At 40.3% G+C, this 22,375-nt stretch overlaps 1 protein-coding gene across 1 annotated transcript in view; it reads left to right on the plus strand.

Annotated features, from left to right (window-relative positions):
• The window catches only part of LOC308156130 (reticulon-4 receptor-like), a gene marked incomplete at both ends in the record, with an annotated part of 31,572 nt that extends 20,054 nt beyond the window's left edge, over positions 1 to 11,518 (plus strand). Inside the window, one exon of the mRNA XM_080529488.1 lies at positions 10,137 to 11,518. Within this exon, the coding sequence (XP_080385614.1) occupies positions 10,137 to 11,518 (1,382 nt within the window). The remainder of the gene's footprint in view (positions 1 to 10,136) is intronic.
• Between the last annotated feature and the right edge of the window lie 10,857 nt (positions 11,519 to 22,375).

A 22,375-nucleotide genomic window follows, 5' to 3' on the forward strand; every position in this document is an offset into this window, starting at 1 on the left:
AAAAACAAAATGTTTGTATTATTATACATTCTGAAATGCTTGTGATATGATGGGTGTTGTCAACATCATTCTTGGATAATAAAAAAAAGATGTTATAAAACCAACAAGACACTGGCAGATTTGTTTTAGAAGAAGAAGATTACTTTATAGTCCTATATCACAGAGACACTGGATTTGTGTCTTGTGATTTAAATGGGATTATTTTCATGGCTGTGCTAGTCAAATGTATTTGGCTGCAGCACAGTATCACCAATAATCACAATACTATAATATAGTACATCCTGGTTTTCTTGTTTACTGTACTCTAATCCACCTCAGGATATTGGCATATTTTACCTCAAACATCCATGAGAACAGATGGCCTCCATGCTGTTGGTGGACAATGCATGAATAAACAAAGTACAAAGGCATGGAGACTGGAGCCAACTCACACCATTTTAGATCTTTGAATGTTCAAAGAAAGTGCCCCTCTATCTTTCAGCAGAAGAACAGGCATCCCACTGGTATGGTAGTTAGTCCTTATCTTACATAAACCAGAGGACGTGAATACATTCACAACAACCAGATTTAGAAGAGTTGCGCTTCTGTCTTCAGACAGGTAGCTATGTTTTTTTTGGGCTGACCATTCATGTGACTTAATGCCCCCTCCGTATCCATGGTACTAGCTGTAGAAAACCTGGTCTTTTGTCTCTTACAGTACCTTGTGTCACCTCTGTGACCAATTATCAGCACAGGAGCCTGCTATAGGCCTACTGTATATCTGAAGAAATATGTGGGGTAATGACACAGAGTCATAGAAATTATAAAAAAAGAATATATAAATGGCGGGTGACCTCACACAAAGAGCCAAACAAGCATCCGTAACCTTTATTTAATTAGCTGACAAACAGCTACATAAGACTTAATTAGACATCATGATTCACAACATGAATTCACAACATGGCATAACATGCTGCTATGACACGCACTACATACAGTAATAGTCTAGTTAAAATAGCTTCAATATAGCTTCTAAATAGTGTTAAGCAAAGCTGATTTCAAAACACAATTATATTATAGGGTGGAGTCACACTATATGGAGTTCATGCGAGAGTCAGCCATTCAGCATCTTTTACAGATAACAACCCTTCAAATTACTGGAAATGTCAGTGTTGCAGATTTGTTTAAAGAAACATATCTCTTTCAACCCCATTCATTTTCAAACTCAGGCAGAACTCTATCAGACAGCTCTGACAATGTGTGTCCTAAATAATGCCTGAGCATTTGTTTTTGTTTTTAATGAATTCCTCCCTAAAAATACTACACACAGCACATCGCCTGAGAGGGCATCTCAGGCTCTCTGGGACTGGGAGCAAGGAAATTTGGATGGCTAGAGAACAGAGGATGCTCAAAAGCTCTCTCTCAGGGGGAAATTCTGTAAGGTAATAGAATATTGATGCCTCTCTCCTCATGCAGCACACACTTCCAGCCCTTCCCTTAACAAGAGTAGCAACTTGGCATGACGGTTTAGTTTTGTTTTCAGCCTCCTACAGTATCTATCACTTGAAAGCTGGCCTCTATATGTCTCTTTTCAAGGGTTATTTCCCTGCCTATTACTGCTGCACATGCTTGTCTTGAAGACACTCAGGAGATTAAGCCGAGATGACAACACATCAGGTATATGACCTACTTTGCCAGTACTGTATGTATATATACAGTATATAGTGCCTTGCAAGCTCAGAACTGAAACCATTATTCACAGACAAACAACCCAAGTGATGGCTGGGCTTAACACTCACCTCTAAGCAATTTCAATCTAATTTACTTCTCAATTTAATCTTTGTGATATCCTCTCAGTGTACTGATTAAGGGATTGAAAAACAAATAGTCAGATTTTGTTTATATGGGCTGCTTTTGGATGGCACCAACTCTGCTTTCTGATATACAGGGCTTGGAGGCTAGATTTACCCCAGAACCAAGAGGCAAATTCAGAATTCAAAGGGTTTATTATTTTCATATAGCATGAGCGCATCAAAGTGTATGGGCGTGTGTGTGTGTGTGTGTGTGTGTGTGTGTGTGTGTGTGTGTGTGTGTGTGTGTGTGTGTGTGTGTGTGTGTGTACTGTGTACGCTTTCCTCATGTCCACATATGAATGAGTAGGATATGTTTGTTTATCTGCTTAATCTCTTCTGGTAGCATAGATAGGAGGACTGCTCAGTAAGGGGCACTATGATTGGATAGGTTTGGTAGGGAAGAATCTCAGGTATTAACAATGCTGTTGCCATTGCAATGAGGTATGAAGTTATTTAGTAAGGAACACACAAATATGGTTACTTCTGCAGTATATTCCAGGCACATCTATATAATTTCATTGAACACAGCTCACAGTCTGTTCTGTATATTGAATTCAGCTATATTGATTCAGATGTTTGAGACTTATATAATTCCAACCCATTGTGTGTTTTCGTATTTCTTCTCATTGTTATGGGGATTGAAAATATCAATTGTCTTAATGAACTATAGATATTAATCACCAATTGTGTATTACTGTGGCTGATGTCAAATTATGACCTCGTAATTTGTGCCTCGTACCTACGACCGAATTACAGCCGTGCTGATATTCAGTATAACACACTCCCTCTCGTGTGATATTGCTTAAATATAACATCCTGTCATTGGTACTGCACTGAGTTTTTATTCAATATTGGTACTGTTCTGCACGTTTAGTCAGGTGACTAATTTCCTCTGCAGAGTGAATCATAATAGCATAATTAAGAGAGTTTGACCTGCCAGGCAAGTTCTGTCACCATTGTTTGTAGTCCCTTTCACAATAGTAATCAGTTGATGGAGGGCCAAAGACATCAGGTCATCCACATGTTTACTAAACTAGCGATATCTTTAAGTGTTTTATAGTTCTGTTATTAATCACATTTTCACTGATCCACAGAGGCCTCTCTGGGGATTTTACTTTCCAAAAGGATTACCTTTTCACTTTGATGTTTTCACAATGTTTTGGTGTAGGATTTTAGCCTTTGGATTCCAGACTTTCAGCTTTGAGAGAGGATCCACTTTATAATACGATATTGTTCTCTGTTTTGACAGTTTGTTTTTGCTTTCCACTTAGACAACAGTGCTGTACAATGTGTCCTTGAATTGATTCAGCAATCTAATTTAAAATAAAATAAAAAGTACAAGGTATTGTTGTTCTATAGTCCCGATTGTTTTATAGTATACTATTCACCTTCCTACATATCTCAATATAATATTGTCTGCAGTGTCAAAAGTAAGGCAACATATTTTGTCATTGAAATTCAAACTCATCTGTCACTTATTATACAACACATACTATGCTAACAAATCTGGGACATCAAAGGTTGTATTATGTGTTCTAGTAGATACACATCTACTAGAACATCATGCCTTTGGCTCCACATAAGCATTTAAGGTGTAATTGAGTATTCAGCTAGATGAACAATGCTCAGAGACTGTGGTGTTCTTTCTAATCATGTGATGCTTACAGTACAGTAGCACTGGGGCTACATTCACAGATATCTAATCTACTGTGTCTTCCTCTGGTGAATTCAAAGTGTGAAATTGTCATCAGTTGATGAGACAGAGAAGGAGAATGAGAGGGAGGAAGGCAGGCAGTAGGGATCCCAGTGCAGATACTGTTGTTGATGGCACCCACATACAAATACATTTCCCTCTTGAATGCGTGGTGGTGAATGTACAACCATAAAAGACAAGACAGGTCAGATGATAGATGCAAGGTCATTGTGGGTGGGAATTCGGATAGCAAGTGGGAAAGAGGGTGTGAGATAGGGATGGAGATAGACAGAGATAGATAGAGTGTGAGATTATTACAGTTATGAGTCAACACCGTTTCTTGTCAACGCAAAATCTTAATACAAGCTGCCAAAAAACACAAAGTGTTTTGTTCCGAGAAAGCAAATTCAATCCAGAGATAACATAGTTTGAACAATGTAATTGAATTATCTAAGAGATGCATTCATATCTCTGTGAACAGATGTTTCACTCAATATACTGTATTGGAGATAAAAGAGAAGGCACCACAGAGGTGCTCTATGTAAGATATATGAGAGCATGTTCTGATGAGAGCTAGAACATTATGATGCAACACCAAACAGCCTTTTCTTAGTTCCCTCGCTGTTTCCAGCAAGTGCTACAGTGACTCTACCGTCTGTGGTGGCTCTTCAGGGGTCAGGATGACTGGCTGACAGCCAGGTCACCATGCCACACCAGTGGGGAGCTTTATATAAACACTAGAGGGCATGCTAATGCCTTTCCCATTCCCCCACTCAAGGGCCACCTCACAGTCATGATACAAAACAAGAGCGACTCACAGCTCCTAGACCTCCTAGACAAGGCTATGTGCCAAGTGTGACTCTCATACTAATCCTGGTCTATTAGTAATGACAGCATGGTGTTAAGATCTCCAGTAGATCTGATATAATGGAGATTACCTATGTTTTCTCATATATACAGTAAGATTAAAGATACATGGGAGATGATGCTACCAGCATTGTTTTTCTATTCCTACAATTGGGATCATTTGGCAGGGTTGGCAGATCTTTTATCCTTCCCTTTTCTCTTTATTGTGTGAGTTCTCGTTCTGTGGCTCCTAACGTATTTCCTTTTATTGTCGGGTTACGCAAGGCTCAAACAGCAGGAACCTGCTAACCTCTGTTGTTGAATTCAAAAGGCTCACTAACTTCCTAAATTCAGATCCACTTTTCTCCGAGAACATCACTGCATAATAGATAGTGAACTGAGCTTGTGTGACTCCATCTCTTAGAGGCCGTAGAAAAAGATGATATTGTGAGCTTTGTTCTATTATCAGTGGCAGGTGTGGGGTAAACAACCTCCAAACTTGAGTTCTTCTTGGTTAGTCACAATCTAGCATACTACATATTCCATCAAGAAACCAAAATTAATTCTGAGCTCAGTTTATGAATGAATGAATGAATGAATGAATGGACTTTATTGTCATTGCTACAGTACAGGTACCAAACAACGACATTTAGGAGGGGTGGCTCCCCTGGTGTTAGGAAAGAAAAAAAAAAAAAAAAATCACAAGAAGGGAAGGAGCTGGTTTACATAAATAAAGGCTATGTACACTATCCACTATACTATACTGTACAGATAGACGACTAGGGTTGTCATATTGCACAATAGTATTGTTTCACGTTATTTAAAGTGTCACAGTTTGCAGGCTTGAAATGTACATGTTTGTGCCTCAGCACTACACCTGATTTTTTTCAGTCCAGCAGCTGCCATACAATCCGTCCAGACTGTCCAGGGCCCAGAACTTAGGTCTTTGTTGTGTTCAGGGCCTGGACGGCCCTGTGGTAGAAGCTGTTCTTCAGTCTGTTTGTCTTAGCGGCCAGGGTCCTGAACCGCCTTTTCGAGGGCAGCCTGGTAAAGTGTTCGTACCCAGGGTGGGTCGGGTCCCTGGAGATCTTTGAGGCCTTCCTGAGACAGCGTGTGTTGTACAGCTCTTCCAGAGAGGGGAGGGGGGCGCCGGTGATCTTCTGTGCTGTTCTCACGACTCTCTGTGCCAAGTTGACAGGAACTTTTCAATGCACCGAAATCATAAGCACAGAGAGAGTGATACTCTCCATACAGACACAGGGCAGAGAAAAATACACTCCTTCTGCAGCTTTTTATACCCAAATCATCTCTTTGTTTCCACTTTTCCCTCTCAATCTTTAAATCAGATGTTGCCTTTCGCCTCTCTGTATGTTCACGATACATGAACAGTTCACGATACATGTGTGTACAAAGGTTAAATGATCAGTATCCAATATATCTAATTAATTGAAAGTGTGGATATAGCATTAATAACAAAATAATAAAATAAAAAAAACGAGAATTGATGATCAATTTTCACAATCTTCCACATAGGAAAGAAAGCTTGGCTGCCCTTCATGCTGCTATTTGGACCCAATACAATAGACCTGTACCAATATTCATTCAGCAGTATTGAAATCCTTTCCCCACGTTCAAATGACATCGCAACATGGTTTGGCTATGTAAACAAAGCTGTAAACATTGCAAATAGCCCCAACAGTTACACAATGGATGATGGATTATCATCTCAGTGACAATATTCCCCTTAATGATATCCTTTCTATACACGCAGTGTAGCTGTAAAGCAGCTGACTAATGGGGACTGTGTTCAAAGCCACCATGTAGGGGCTAGTAAGAGCTGGCAGTGTGCAGTCTCCAGCTGCATGTTTATTTATCCCACGGCAGCTCACTCTCCCTGTGTGACAGGCAGAAGGGCTGTGGACTCTACCTCTTCTCTCTCCGACAGCCTCAACAGCGGCATCCGCAGATAAGGTCCCTTACAGCTGTGCCATCCTCCACCATCGCAGCTGCTGTCTGTCTAATACCCACTTATCAGATCACTGCTGCCACTACATTGGGCTTGCTCAACACCTCCTACCCTTTCTTCGGGCGTGTGTGAGATACACTAACTAATTTCACATCAGCATGCATTTTAGCTGTTTGGTGGAGAGATAAGGGTTTGAGAAAAAGGCAATGTGGACAGGAGTGATGGGTGGCCAGCAGGGGCGCCTTGGAGGGCAGGACAGCCCTCTTAAATTAAAAGGTGATGGATCAATAATGGGTTGCAGCTGAGAAGTCTCTTATCAGCACAGTGATGAGAGACCTCAGGGCTGGATGTGCTGTAAGCTAGTGGAGTGGAATTCGCCGGGGTTCAACGGCCTCGTGTCGTGCGTTATCGCTCCTATTTACTGCAGACTCCATTTTCCACCACAGGGGCTTAGTGCACCCAGGCACACGTGCAGGTAGTAAATAATGCAGAGGCCTCTCCCCTTCAGAGCCTGTTTGAGGAAAACCTTTTTAGAGCACGGAAATGTTGGTGTTTTTTTGTGATGGTTTGGAGCCCCCTCACTCAACTCATGGTTCAACTTTGATAGAGATGTCTTTTATTTTATTTTATATATGTCTCTTTTTTTCTTTTTCTTTTTTCTCTCATGACATTATCTTTCCTTGCTCTGAATTTGTAAACTTGTCTAATCTGGGGACAGAGATAGCAAAATATTCCAAAACAGTCTAAATGTCATGAAAGTCATTAACCTTATAATACAGTGACATTATAATACAAGTGTGCTTACAAGAATATTCTAATCACACTTTAATCCGCTCGCTTTTCATGATATTACAATACATCTGAAATATTGCATAACTTTGGTACAGAACACTGTGGTTGTGTGGGTTGAACTTGTCTGATTACATACATTTACTGTTCGTTATCAGACCTCAACTTTGAAGATTGGATAACTAGACTAGGTGTGACTGTCTTTGCTTCACTTTATTTACTAAAATTGACAATCTGCATCAACATAGCAGTAAATGCACCAGTTAAGAAGTCTGGAGAATGGTAGCCCTATACTGTACTTTCAAGCAAGCATGTGTTTCTTTTCACGTATATTGTTGCTGTAAGCAACTTTTATTCTCCCTTTGGAAAGAACCAGTGGGATTGCTGCTGCATTTAATAACCATAGACTTCCAAACGGTGCAAAGATTGGTTTCATGTGAGAAAGTACAGGAAAGTCTCTGGTCCCCTGAGGATTGTGCTGGGAGGAGGCAATCTAATAGCTGTATTTTTATGGGTCTTCTCTCAATGGCACAAAGTAATTACAAACTACCCTTCCCATAGCTGCAGGTGAATTTCAGATGAAGATGGAGGTTGGTCTTGTAAATCTTTACAGATATAATAAAGACATTTGATTTTGAGACAATATACAATAGGTAGCTTTGTATTCACTTCCAATCCAAATAAGTATACACTAGGCCTATGTGAAACCCTACATCTTGCATATCTTGCATAGTATTTCAGCTTCTGGTTTTGGGTTGGACAATGTATAGAACACATCTCTGTGGCAGATTCACAGCAGCTAAATCAGTGTCTGGGATGTGATGGCTTCATGATAATTAGAAGGGGGGGCCTTAACAACAGAGAGAACAGATGTGTTTGGTGTGTGCATCTCCTATGAGACTTCTGATGGATCATTTAAGGATCATAATATACTGATTTTAAAAAGGAGGTAATTACTCAATGCTCAACATGCGAACGGTATTAACATTAGTATGCAAACAATGGGTATCTCAACCTCTATATTATGATCCTTAAATGATGGCAATCTATCCAAGGCTTTCTTTCTCTCTCTCTCTCTCTCTCTCTCTCTCTCTCTCTCTCTCTCTCTCTCTCTCTCTCTCTCTCTCTCTCTCTCTCTCTCTCTCTCTCTCTCTCTCTCTCTATGTTTGTCTTTTTATATTTCTCTCTTAAACCACCTGGTGTGAAGGTGTGTTGTGTCTACAAATGACAGACAGACTCCTATCAGTTATTTTATTGTTTTCTAACTGTGCCCTCTAACCCCGTTTATTATACCCACATTTCTCTACTCTACTGTTCCTCTACAATACACAATACACTATAACACTGTGAATTGGCAAATGTAAGTGACCACTGGTGAAAAAATTGCACTTAAGCAGGCATATGTCAGAGATCACCAACCACCCAACCAAAGAGAATGTTACTGATTCACTGCAATCATCAAAGGACAGAAAGTTCAATAGTCCAGGGCATCAATAGTATGATAGATCATTGGCTGCTTACAGTGTATCTACAGTGTACTATCCACTTCAATACAGCTTATTGGCAGAGATCATTAGTGACCATGATTGAATGTGATTTTCATGCTCTAAGAAAGTCAATGAAAGAGGAGCAACTCATTTCCCAGAGGCTTTAGAATCTCAATGTTTTTTTCCTCTCTGAGAGGCACATAGTTTCTCCTGCTTCACTCTCTATTTATGTACCCCACAAAAAAGTATTGTACCCACGCAAAGTGATGTAATTACTTCATATACAGACTTCAGCAGAAGTCTGTATGGCAAGGGAAACATCAGTTCTATCAAATTGAGTTGTCCTTGTTTTCCTGTAATGGAGGAACTACTTTTGGGGGGAAGATCTTGCACTAGAAATTAGTTCTGTCAGAACACTCAGCATGCTTCAGATAAATGTGATCCCAGCACTAGTGTAAGAGTACTATATCAACTCTCCTCCCTCTCGAAACCCCAATGACGCATTAAAATCCCCTCTGAGATCTCTAGCACAGGCTGAGTGGGCAATTCCCAGCTGTCCTCATGTGTGATTAGTTCCATTTATCTGTTAGTGTGGAGCAATATTTCTCAACACACCAATGTTTTATTAATTTGCGAGAGCCTGTTCCCTATCTCCTCTCCCTCGCTTGTGCTTCTTTCTTCTATCTTTTCTCTGCTCTCTCTGCTCTGTGTTCTCACTATATTAAGTGGTTAACAGCTAAACATTTTCCACTTTAAGAGAAGTCTCCAGCTGATGCGCAATGCTGCTGCTCTTCTCTTTATAGTTTGAAATGGTATACTTTATTCATTGGGGAAAATATCAAGATGGTTTCTGTACAAGTGCATTATACCCCCTTAAATGGTAAATGGTAAATGGACTGCACTTATATAGCGCCTTTTTTGCTGCTCCAAAGCGCTTTACAACTGCCTCTCATTCACCCATACATTCACACACCAATGGCGGCAAGCTGCCATGCAAGGCGCTGGCCCGCTCACTGGGAGCAATTTTGGGGTTCAGTGTCTTGCCCAAGGACACTTCGACATGTGGCCAGCCGGGGCTCGAACCGCCGATCTACCAACCTTGTGATCATTAGGCAGCGACTCTACCTCCTGCACCACAGCCGCCCCTTAACCTCATAAATGTTGCTTTTTACTTCATTTTTCATTACAACAATGGCTGTAGAAAATAGAGACTTTGTGCGCTATAGTTGGAGATCTCATATCTCAAATCAGAGAGGCAACTGTGTGCTGTTGAGTTATTTTATTAAATGTTATGTTATTTATATTTGTTTGAATCCGAGATTGATGATTATGAAACATCATCATTTCAGTATGCCAATATATACAGTATATAGGGTTAATAAAGTTGAATTCTTTTGGGATTATTGGGATTATTTGGGATTATTGGGATTATTTGGGATTATTTACAGGAGACAGGGTTTTGTGATGTATGTACCAAGCACAACCAAACACAAACTCACAACTTGTGTTCTCCTCTCTTACAGTTGGAGAACTCTACTTTCTTGTCCTTTGGCTTCAATCAGTGCCTCGGATGGAGGGTTGCCCAGCCCCATGCATATGCCACAGTGAGCCACGGCCCACTCTGGCCTGCCAACAGCAGGGCCTCTCCTCAATCCCCACAGAGATCCCCATCCACAGCCAACGTATCTTCCTCCAGAACAACCGGCTGACCGCAGTCCGCTCCACCAGCTTCAGCTCCTGTAGGAACCTTACTGTGCTGTGGCTCTACTCCAATAACATCAGTCACATTGAGGCAGGGGCCTTCTACGGCCTGGAGAGACTGGAGGAGCTGGACATCGGGGACAATGACTTGCGGATCATCAGCCCCACAGCCTTCCATGGCCTGTCCAAATTGCACACCCTGCACCTGCACAGGTGTGGCTTGTCAGAGCTGCCTGTCGGTGTTTTCAGGGGACTCTTTTCCCTGCAGTACCTCTATCTCCAGGACAACAACTTACTGACTCTCCATGATGATATGTTTCTGGACCTGGCCAACCTGACTTACCTGTTCCTCCACAACAACAAGATCAAGACTGTGACAGACCACATGCTGCGAGGCTTGGTAAGCCTGGACAGATTGCTGCTGCATCAGAATCGAGTTACCTTTGTCCAAAGAAGGGCTTTTCACGATCTGCGCAAGCTGACTACTTTGTTTCTATTCTTCAATAATCTAACAGTGTTGACTGGGGAGACCATGGACCCCCTGGTATCTCTGCAGTACCTGCGTCTGAATGGGAACCAGTGGATTTGTGACTGTCAAGCCAGAACATTGTGGGACTGGTTCAAGGGCTTTAAAGGGTCCAGCTCAGAGCTTGAGTGTCATGTTCCAGCTAGACTGGTGGGAAAAGACCTTAAAAGGCTAAAGAACACTGATCTGGAGGGATGCTATGATAGTTCTCATCATACCTGGATTAGTGTTTTTGGCTCCAAGACACGTTCTGGAAAGTTCCCCAGCACTGAGAGTCCGCTCAGGGCTGGTATTCCCCGGTGCTGCCTCTCAGATAATGACAAGTCCTCTATCATCTCCAGCAAGGGACTACCAGACCCCTCTTCTTCTCTCTATAATAGCAGACAAATCACCAACAATCCTTTAAAGGAAAAAGAGAACATTTCCAAAACTAAGCTCTTGGAAACTGACCAGATGAAGAATGGTAGTCAGAACAAACACAGTCTAAATGACGGCCCTATCAATTTGGACCAGTCCCCAGAGGACCTAGACCCTTCCACTGACCCTTTGGAGAAGAAGAAGAGATGTACAAAAAATAATATGTCAGACCCTGAATGTCTCAAAGACCATGGATCTACAATTCAAGCTTTAAGGCTTCTTTTTCTACCCATTCTTTGGCTATCCTTAGACTTCTCTTAGGACGTACAATCACACAAGATATAACTTTGGCCAGTGTGACTCATTGCAAGTGTCAAGGGTACAAAGAGAAATCTAAAAAGAGCAATGGGAGAGCTGAAGAAAAGAAAATAATTCAATAAATGGATGCCTTTTTACAGTATGTCAATTGCAATGTATATAATTAATGGATCTGTGCCCAGATAATACTGTATGCTCTGCTCAGCTATCAAAATGTACTCTCTGGGATGTCCGTCCTTCTCTAAGCTTACTCTGCCAATGGTGGTGACTGGTTATCACAAAGACAATGAAACAGGACTGAGCACAAATGCTGTTTAAACCAAGAATGTTTTGAGGTTTCCTTCATGACAACCCCAAAGATGTGACAGATCTTTTTCCTTCATCTATTTTTGTTAATAATTTTTTCTTGGAGTGATGAATTGATTTATGTAAAGCTATTTTTATGTTTTTAAGTGTTAAAGTATGAAAAGTTTATGTTTCTATGTTCTGTTTTCTTGTCACAGTGTGGTTACGGGTAGCAATCGCTGTCTATTTGTTCACTGTATATTATAAATATGCATTTTATTTTATTGTGTAAAAGTATAAATATATTACAAATAAAGTATTCTCTTTCTTAAGTTTTGTCTATTGACCTTTCCAAATGTTATTTTATGACATGAACAGGTTTGACAAATTACCAAGGAAACATAAACCTTGCAGACTGGGAGTATTATACAGTGTATATGCAGGGATCATAACATTATAATATATTCTATTTAGATAAATACAATGTTTAAACTATTGAGAGAAACCTCCCATTTTTCTTCATTATGCTGGAATGTATCATCAAGATGTAATTAAGGCTAAACCCACGAGCAGAGACCTGCTAGATACGAAGGTGACGCACATAAATCAATGTGCTGATGTATTGCCTTGTGGATTCAAGACCAATCAAAGTAATATTAGAATATTATTAGGTGTAATGATGCATATCTGTTCTCTTCTACTACTGAATTTGCAGTAATCCCTCGCCATCATTACAGCATATTAATTATATTTAAAACAAAATCTTGATGCATCTGCAAATGAACATTCAAATAACCATAGAGGGAAGGAATAGTATCCGCTCAATATTCTACAATGGACATTCTAATTTTCTTGCTATTGTTTTACTGTTGGAATTCATTCCAGCCCTCTTGACAGTTTATAGGCAGCAAGAACCTATGGGAATACATTTGCATGATATGCTTAAGGCATCTGCCAGCACACTGCAAAAAGAGGCAGTAATGTAATGGGGAAAATGCCTTCCACATACTGCTACTTTCCAAATAGCATCTTCCAAGATATCACTGAAGTTCCAGGAGAACATACTTATTTAGGCGTCTTCCCATGGTTTTCTACAAAAATGCTGACATTTTTCATTTGTATTTGATATTCTCCATTCAATCATGCAAACTCATTCAAGACATTTAAGTTATTATTTCATGTCAATGGTCACATGGGTATTAATCCAAAATGTACACCAACATGTTGTGTCATGATCATGATCCATGATTTTAATGATGCAGGTAATGAGCACTTTGGTACAGTATCATTATGTCAATATAGATTCAATTAGTATTCCATAGAACACTTCCATAACACATGACTCGTTCAACAGAAACATGCTTCAGATCCATACCATGCCCGGGGGCCAGATGAAAGACCAGTCATAAGTGCCTGGATTTTATTGACATTTCTCAAAAGCAACCGGCTCAAAATGTTGTAGTTACAAACACCTGACACATTTTCCCTCATACTGCAGCAGTCTCTTGAGTCATTAACAACACTACATGCTACATGGTTAGATTTAATAATAAATAAAATAATAATTAGACCATTCTGTACACAGATTGACACTAAAATCAATTTCTGCAATTACATTTGGCAGAGAATTTCTGCTACATTTTCTTGATAACAAAATATATCTAACATTGATAATCTGATTCCAATCTAATTATCACTATGTGCAAAGAATTGTTGAGTCTGTACTTATTTAGTGCAAGAAAGGTCAAATAGAATGAATCAGATGAGGCTTTAATAATAATGCATACATATACAGTACATCTAGCACAAGGCAAATACTTAATAGAAAAATGTTACATTCTAGTAGAGAGAAAGAGAGCGAAAGAGAGAGAGAGAGATGACCAACGGTCATCACAAACACATACTCACGACATGATGACAACCTCACTACAGGACCCAGGAACAAGAGCCAGAACTAGTCCCTGACCTCTGCTTTTATATAATCCTAACGACCACCGTATTTAAATTAGGAGCTGTTGATAAGGAGACCCACCACCCATCATGGATCAAATTATTATTGAAACTGAACTGATGATATCAGAGTTCTGACACCTCAAGACATTCCACAGAGCTCACAGCGATTTCCCTTCCGGGGGATGGTACACTTAGGACAATGGACATTTTCCCTGTTCAATTCTTATAGAGAAGGCAGTTGGTTAAGCAAAATGTAGTATGTATAATTTGTGGATAGTATAGGAGTGAGAGTTCAAATAATGTCAAACCTATGGGCAAATCTCATAAACATGTAAATTCCCATATGCACATGCATTATATACTAGTTACTAGTTACAAACATGATTTGTGTCTGAAATAAATGTTAAAGATTTTTCTTATAATGCAGTACAGTACCTGGGATAGTGTATCCAAACCTAGAATATGAATTATCCATTATACTCTACACTTGAATGCTTACTTGAATCTTACAGTACATATCCCAGCTCTTCTCCCTCCAACCTCAAAGACTGCCATGAAGGAGCACAGTGTGACTCATACAAATTTTTCTCTGTGCAGTATTTGGAAAATAATGTGGTAATACTGTAGAGTACACTGTATAGTTGTAACCGTAGTGGCAAGAGGAGAAGCAGCAGTGACGTTGTTGCTTTTGTAGACATGTTACTGGCATCAGAAATAGAGAAGACAGGCTATTAGCAATGACAGCTCCTAGATCTAAGTCAAAACTAAACCAGGATAGATTCAGGTCCTCTGAATAATTTCAGCTCTGGTCAAAAACAATATTCTACTCAGACTTCTACTGGAATCTCAAAGCATTTTATTTATGTTGCTTCATTATGTATTCATTGCCCTCTTAATAAAGTAGATACAGTACAGGTTAATTTAATCTATTGATTTCTTATGTTCACCACAGGATAAAGTAGGATTTTAAGAACTGGACTACAAAACTTAATTCACGTGTATACCTTTGACACTCATCATCAACATTAGTTTTTCGTGAATGACAACAACATGATGACATGCAAGTATGATGACATAAATGACATGCATGCTATATGACTTTTCCCCCATCCAGTATAAAGCACTTTGAGCCTCTGGAAAAGCTCTCTATAAAGCCAATCAATCAAGTACCGGTCACTTACAGTACCCAGGAGTCCTGAAATGGGTAGCTACCAGGCTTGCATTATAGTAAAATCCAAGTAGATTTAGTTGTGATACAACAAAGATGTGCATTACCTTCACGTAAAAGTGATCCCTCTCAAAGGCCAAGGACATTGAGGACAAATAGGATACTCCCATGTAAGTTACTATACTCCAGAGGATGCAACTGAATTCCAAGCAGATTTTAAATTCAGTAGTCTTCATGGGGACTTCAGCAATATCCAATGCAATGGCTGGAATGATAATCCAACACACTTGATTTATAAATCCTACAAATATTGATATTTAAAGTAGCCTACCTCTCAAAACATCAATAATCTGCTTTGTTTGGTGTCAATATATTTATGATCTTATCAAGGTATGTTATAGCGTTTGAAATGGACTGTGATCAAAAAGATAACTGACCCCTCCATTGAGAATATTGTACTCCCACACTCTACTAATAAGTACAGTACTTACTACCATGCAGAATGGGAGGAGTTGGACTGTGACCAGTCTGGTCCACAAACACTTGTTCTTGGTAAAATATGAGTTTCATGAAAAGCAGCCCACACCAGCTCCTACTGTATGAAGGGAGCTGAATGGTGGCTTACTATATTTGGTCCAAAATGTTTTGAAACAAAATCGCCCCAGAACTGCAGTAATGATGTCATACATTTCAATTAAGAGTGGCTGGAAATGTGTCGCCAAGGGCAACACATACTTCATCCATCTTAATTCCTTCCCCATTAGGTCACTTGGACTCAGATGATGGTAGACCATAGAAAATTATTATTGTCCATTGTGGTTGTTAAAAAGGCATTAGTGTAGCGCAAATAGTTCAGATAATGAAGCAGAGGGGATCATTTGTCAATCCAGGAATAATAGCATTTTCCCTCCTAAAATGTTGATTACATAGCTGGGAGAAAACAATAGGGAGCCTTTTGAAGTAGCTACTGTAGATGAGAGCCTTTTGAAGGCCAGCAGGGTAAACATGACAGTGTGAATTACCTGCTCGTATAGGAATTATTGCATACCGTTCTTTGATTATTAGAGCACTGTTCCTAAAACGCTAACCCTAACCCTTCTGCCATCAGACAGCATTGAATGGCACATCTGAGTAGTTCTTGTTGATACACTTCAATAAATAAAAGTTTAACTAACTGTAATAGACCTGCCACTATCCCACCTACTCAGTCTTCAGAACAACATGAAACCTTGCAGAAGTGGAGTTGGTTTACCAAGAACATTGCTTTGTGCTTAGCCTGTCACGTCTCTGTCCCAGAATCATGAAACACGGGACGTGATGTTATACTGTCCATTGTGCCAATGGATGGTACGCACATGAGGTTTGCCTTGATGTTGAGAGTGGCATGGGAGCTGTATCTCAGACATGGGAAGGATGTTAAATTTCGGGACACATCGTCAGTAGAGTACCTTTGAATCATGGGGTGTTTCGGCCTTTTCAACACTAGACACCCTCATCTAAGGCGGCCAGCTACAGGGTGATCAAGCCTGAGCTTGTGTCCCATGCCCAATCATGAGAATTGCCTGGTTGTTTAAATGGCGCAGCCCACGGGACTATGCAAGGCAGGGGTGTCCTCTTCCCTGAGTCAGGCCTAGAGCTGACCGCATACCTTGTTCACCCTCCTCCTGGAGGGTTCTGACCTGGGTTCTCAAGTGGGAGTGGGGGTAGGGGGGGATTAGTGAGCGGGTCATGTTGCTGTTCTTTGAGCCCAGCAAGGATCCTTCCGCTTGATCCATATCCACTGGCTGCTTCTTTCGGCCGCTTCAGAGAGTGATCTAATTGTCTGTCGCAGAGCCTGTCCATGGATGCCAAGGTCTTTCAGCAGCCTAATGGTGGAAGAAGCCACGAAACCTCTGCATCCCACTTCACCCGGATATTCTTTTGCCTTCCATCCTCGTTGTTGAGCGTCTGCTGCCAGTTCTGTGTAGCGCAGTTTCTTGATCTTACTGCTCTGCACTACCCTGCACTGGCTCCCGATAGTAGCTCGCATCAGATTCAAGACCCTGGTGCTTGCCTACCAGGCAGCAAAAGAGACTGCCCCTGCCTACCTGCAGGCAATGGTCACCCCCCCAAACTTCAGCCTGTTCACTCCCCATCTTCTGTCGGAGACTGAAGACCCATCTCTTCAGGCTACACCTTAACTGTTCCTCCTGAGACATACGACCCCCCAGGATTGTGTCTCCTAAGACACCTGCTTTCCCCTATAATGTGTCTCCTAAGATTTCTACTTCCCCCCCTTGTACTGTTTCTCCAGTGTCTAAAAAAAGTATTATTTCTTCTTCACGACGACTGCCAATGGCCCCTGGCCTGAGCTAGATTACTCTTCCTGCTACAACTGGTGAATTGATAATTCACTAATTCTTGCTTAGTCAAATGTATTGATTGTAAGCCGCTTTGGAATAAGGTGTCTGCTAAATGCCAAAAATGTAAATGTAAATGTAAAGGCTCTACGTCTAGGGGCTGTAGGCCAAAACAAAAAGTGTTTTTGTATGTACCCCAGCTTACTGTGGGGTAAACTAATAATAAGTCACAACCAATAGAACTAAAGTGCAATCCTTTATTAACAATAATAGTGGTGAGGTTACAATACACAAGCCACAAGACAACGGGTAGACTATGAGCGCTGTCAACTCAGAGAAATCAAAAATAAAGTGAAAAAGTAAAGTGCCTATATATAACCTAATAACTATGACATCCGTTCCTTTGCCTAATGTGTATAATTAACAGAGGTGATTCTATGTGATTGCAAAAATGTCAAGACAAGTTTAACAATGACAAAAGAAACTACTGCAATGGTCTGTACGTAGAAGATCATTAAACACAAAGAACCTAAGAGCTGACAGCAAACTAAAACACAACCACACCCAAAACAAGTCGACTGACAAAGAGGAATCCGGTGGAACATGTCAACAGACGGACAGCCTTCTGATTGGCAGATGGATGGGAATGAATGATGAGTGACGGGTATGGATGGCCAATTGCAGACAGACACCTGATGTAGAACGATAGAGAGGAAAACAGAAAGCAGAAGGAAAGGAAACACAACAAGGACACACATGTGGACGTAACAACTGTATATTTGATTGTAAAAAAAAAAATGTAAGCATTCTGTGGTCTATAGAATGATGCTTAGATACTTTGAGTTTACTACTTAAACTTGACAAGACCCATTCATTCCAAAAACTTAGCTTCAAAAAATACCTCACTGAATTTGGTACAAAAATGCTCTTGTGCAACAAAATCACAGTACCGTACTAATAGAGAAATCAAATCATAGGTGCGATCAACATGGAAATGAAACTACGGGAAATAGAGGAGACATTCTTCACTTAGGAAGTGAAGCCTTTGATTATAAAATTCATTTTGATCACAGAGTTCAAACAGCACACAGAACCATTCTGCTGGGTAGAGACAGAGAGCAGCTTCAATTATGTAACAGCCAGAACAGTGTGCAGAGGCAAACTAGTTTCCTGTGTAACTGCACAACTGAACTGATGTGTGGAACTTCCATCCCAAGAGCCTAGAAGTTTCATATTGCAGAAAGAAACCTCACAACCATTTGTGTTGTAGACAATTGTGAATGATCAAACTGTTCATATTATCATTCTTGTAATCTTCCTGCCACATTTCTAATTATAGATACTGCTGAATAGGCCTTCATCAAAATACATCAAATACAATTTGGTCATTATTTTAGAGGAACAGCAAGTTCCAGTTTTTAGTCCTTACCAAAAACACACACTGATGTGAAGTAAGAAAAACAAAGGGCTGTTTGGGCAGAAATTAATTCAATATCTATGGTACGTTAATTGCAGCAAACTAATTGATCATTGAGTTCTCCAAAGACAGAGTGACTCATCTAAAGGGCAAGGGAAAGAGCAGGAGCAGGAGAGCCTCTTCATTATTGGGTACTACCCATGGGTTTTCAGGAGACTTCTCCTCAAGATATGAAAGCAGTGAAAATGTCATGCTGTGACATTTTTCACACCAGGGGCGCCGTTAGAGGCTGAGAAACCACAGGGTGAGGCCTCTCCTTTCTCATTTATTCTCATAGAAGGGGACAGGTCAACTGACCTGTCCAGAGCCCAGCCTCAAAGGTAAGGAATCACTGATGGTCCACTTGCTGTAGCCTGGCTAGAGCTTGAGGGAAGACTCTATGAAACAGTGCCTGTGGCATACAAGGGATATTTCCCTTATGGCCAGGTGCTGTACATTAAGTCCTTGTTGTAGAGGAAGACCATGGGGTACTTCAGGTCAAAGTGCGGATTCAATGTGTAGGCTCAGCCTTGTGTGGACCTTTTGTGCTATGTGCTACAGTCCAGCAGAGTTTTTTCTTAGTAGTGGTAAAAAGCTTGGCTTCCCCACCTTCTAGTCTATACAGTGTTATTTGTTACGGATAAATACATAATGATATCAATGAGCCTGCACACCTAGAGATTTCTGTTATGAGTAACCAATGTCTGATACAGAGGATATGAAAATAGTTTTTGTATCATTTATATTTATAAGTATTTGTTTGTAAATGTTTTTGTACAGAAGGCGTCATTGGAGCATTGAAGGTGTCATTGGAAACAAAGGCTTCTCCACCAAATATTAAAAACATTTCTGTTAGCATGTTCAATACTTCTTTCCTGTAATTGTATTGAGTTGATACCAATGTCTTGTCTAAATTGAATAGCTGCAATGGAAATAAGTTGAATTAAAAAATTGTTGATGTATTAAATATTGATTTCCTTGTACTGTATATCAATTTCAATGTCATCATATTGTACTGTGGAGAGGTTGCACATGAGTGAATTCAGCTCAGAGTGGTCCAAATCATGGAAAAGTTCATCACTCGTAAGGCAGAGGTACACAGTTAGGGACTTTCACAATATGTATTAATGGATAAGAAATATACCAATCAAATCGGAGTATATCAGCCATGCCTGTTTTGAAAGATGGCCCTATTTCTTCAAGGGGCACTCACATTTGTATCAGACAGACAAACAATTTATCAGAGTGTAATCTGACGCATCCCGGGCAGGCTCTATCAATATCATGGGCAGGTTTTGCTGCACACTCGGTTGCAATAGTAAATTGCATACCACAATGTTTTGTGGATGTTTTTCCTACATCATTATTATTCTAGGTGTGTGATGAAGCATTAGCATATCAAAGGGACATAAAAAAATAAAGACACATTTTACCCAATAAATTTCTTCCGTGAATTAGCTATTATCTCGCTTATTATGTCTGGCCTTAGGATTGGCAGGATGTACTGAGGGGAATCAGACTGTGCTAGTAGTTATGTGAGTGGGAAGGGGAGTGCAGTCTTAATAGCCTGTTCTTAACAATTCCTCCTGACTACATGCCAATCTAAATGGACTTCACTTAAATAGCGCCTTTTTCCAAAGCGCTTTACAATGGCCTCTCATTCACCCATTCACACACACATTCACACAGCAATGGCGGCAAGCTACCACGCAAGGCGTCATTGGGAGCAATTTGCTGTTCAGTGTCTTGCCCAAGGACACCTCGACAGGAGGAGCTGGGGATCGAACCGCTGACCTTGCGATCATTAGATGCCGGCTCTACCTCCATGAGCCACAGCCGCCCCTGTGTAAGGAATGCCGACAGGCCTTTAAATGCAACATCTATTTCTGCTTTGCAGCCTCCTTAACCATCCTACACAGACAGCCTTTGGCTTGGTTTGGTTCATTTCCAAACAGTTGAAGTGACTGTCCCCTCAAGGTCTCTCAAGCTACACGCAGTTCCATGTGTGAACTGTCAGCTAGTGAATATACTATATGTATATATATATATGTATATATGTATATATACTATATGTACAGTCATGGACAACAATATTGGCACCCCTGCACTTCTGTTAGATAATTATTGCAATTACAAATGCTTTGGTGTTCACATTTCTTTTGTTTGCATTGGAAACAATGGTGACAATTATGTTTCGCCATGACTGTAGATATGACAGCTATATAAACTGCATATTAATGCGATATAACCGTTATATAATTCAAATTATAATGGGGGCATACTGTAGTCATGATTTATATACAAAGTCTGTCCATCCAGGCTTGAGTAGAACCAAAGAACTGAAATATTGTACGGAAAGTGATTGATTTTTAACATTGGTCTTAATGTTAACTCCCAGACTAACTTACTTCCCATTGTCCCTTCCCATTGTGAATGACAAGATAAATGGCTGAAAAAAATGAAAATAAAATAGATAAACTGATGCTACACATTGCTCATCACTCACATGGCGGACTAAAACATTTGGACAGTCTGGACAGTCTCTGGATGCATGCTGCTTTCGTCCTGTTAAGTGACTCTGGATGGCAGCTCTCCAAACCTGTGATTGCTCTTGGTTCATATAATTTCCAGTAACTGGACAGTCAAGCACGCAGGCAGACATGCAGGCAGTGGCCAAAAAACATTTCCACTTCCTGAGTGCTGCCTGGTATATCAGTAGTGTGGAGTTAGAGGAGGGTCAGTGGATATTACTGAGGGACTGAGGGATCAGTAAGTTGAAGACCTTACACACACATGCACACACGAACTGTGATTTGTACTGTTTGTACTTAGCTTTTTCTATGAGGCCTGGATGAAATATTCAAGCCACTCATTTGAGCAGCAGGCCCAGCCGGTCACCCTGTGCTGCACAGTGTGTGACAACACAAGTAATGCCTTCATGTTAACTTGAGTATGAACATTCATATTTGATAAGGAATTAACTCTGTGGTGTAGCAACCTCAACCACAGGCATAATGCAGAGAGAGACAGACCACACCCTGCCCAGATGGATGGATCATTTGTTTCCCTCACAACTAGTAAAGTAGTACACATTCTACAGTAGAATACTTTCTATCTTCACCATTTTATTAACACAATGTATTATTATGTGACAGGGTCTGGTGGAAAAAGTCCCCAAGTAGGGCAAGGTCATTTTTCTTTTTTTTTAACAGAAAATAGCTGAAGAAAATATGCTTATTTTAATGTTGGTACACCTCAAACCAAATACCAGAGAAACTCGCTCTGAATCCAAACTGATGTGTTTGCTACCATCGCGTTGGTAGCGTCTAGCAGCTAAGAAGGAACACCACTATGAACATCACAACATGCTAAAAACACACAACTACACATAATTAGATGATCACTCAGTCCTTGCTTTTGAACACGTCCATTTAAGTTTGTTTACAAGCCATGTATCACTTACCCAGTAGCCTGATGCAGGACGGAATTTGATGCAGTGAATCCAATTGACTAATTATAAGTATTTAGTGATCCTAAAACTGTTGTTTGTTATATTGAGTGGGCTCTTCAACACTTAAACTTTCATAATATAAAAAAAAAACTGAAAACATTTTTTTTAAGAAGAAGAAGAAGCTTTAAAGAAGCTTTTTGGTCATTTG

Source organism: Nansenia antarctica (genome assembly GCF_963989245.1).
Source record: "Nansenia antarctica genome assembly, chromosome: 4".
NCBI lineage: Eukaryota > Metazoa > Chordata > Actinopteri > Argentiniformes > Microstomatidae > Nansenia > Nansenia antarctica.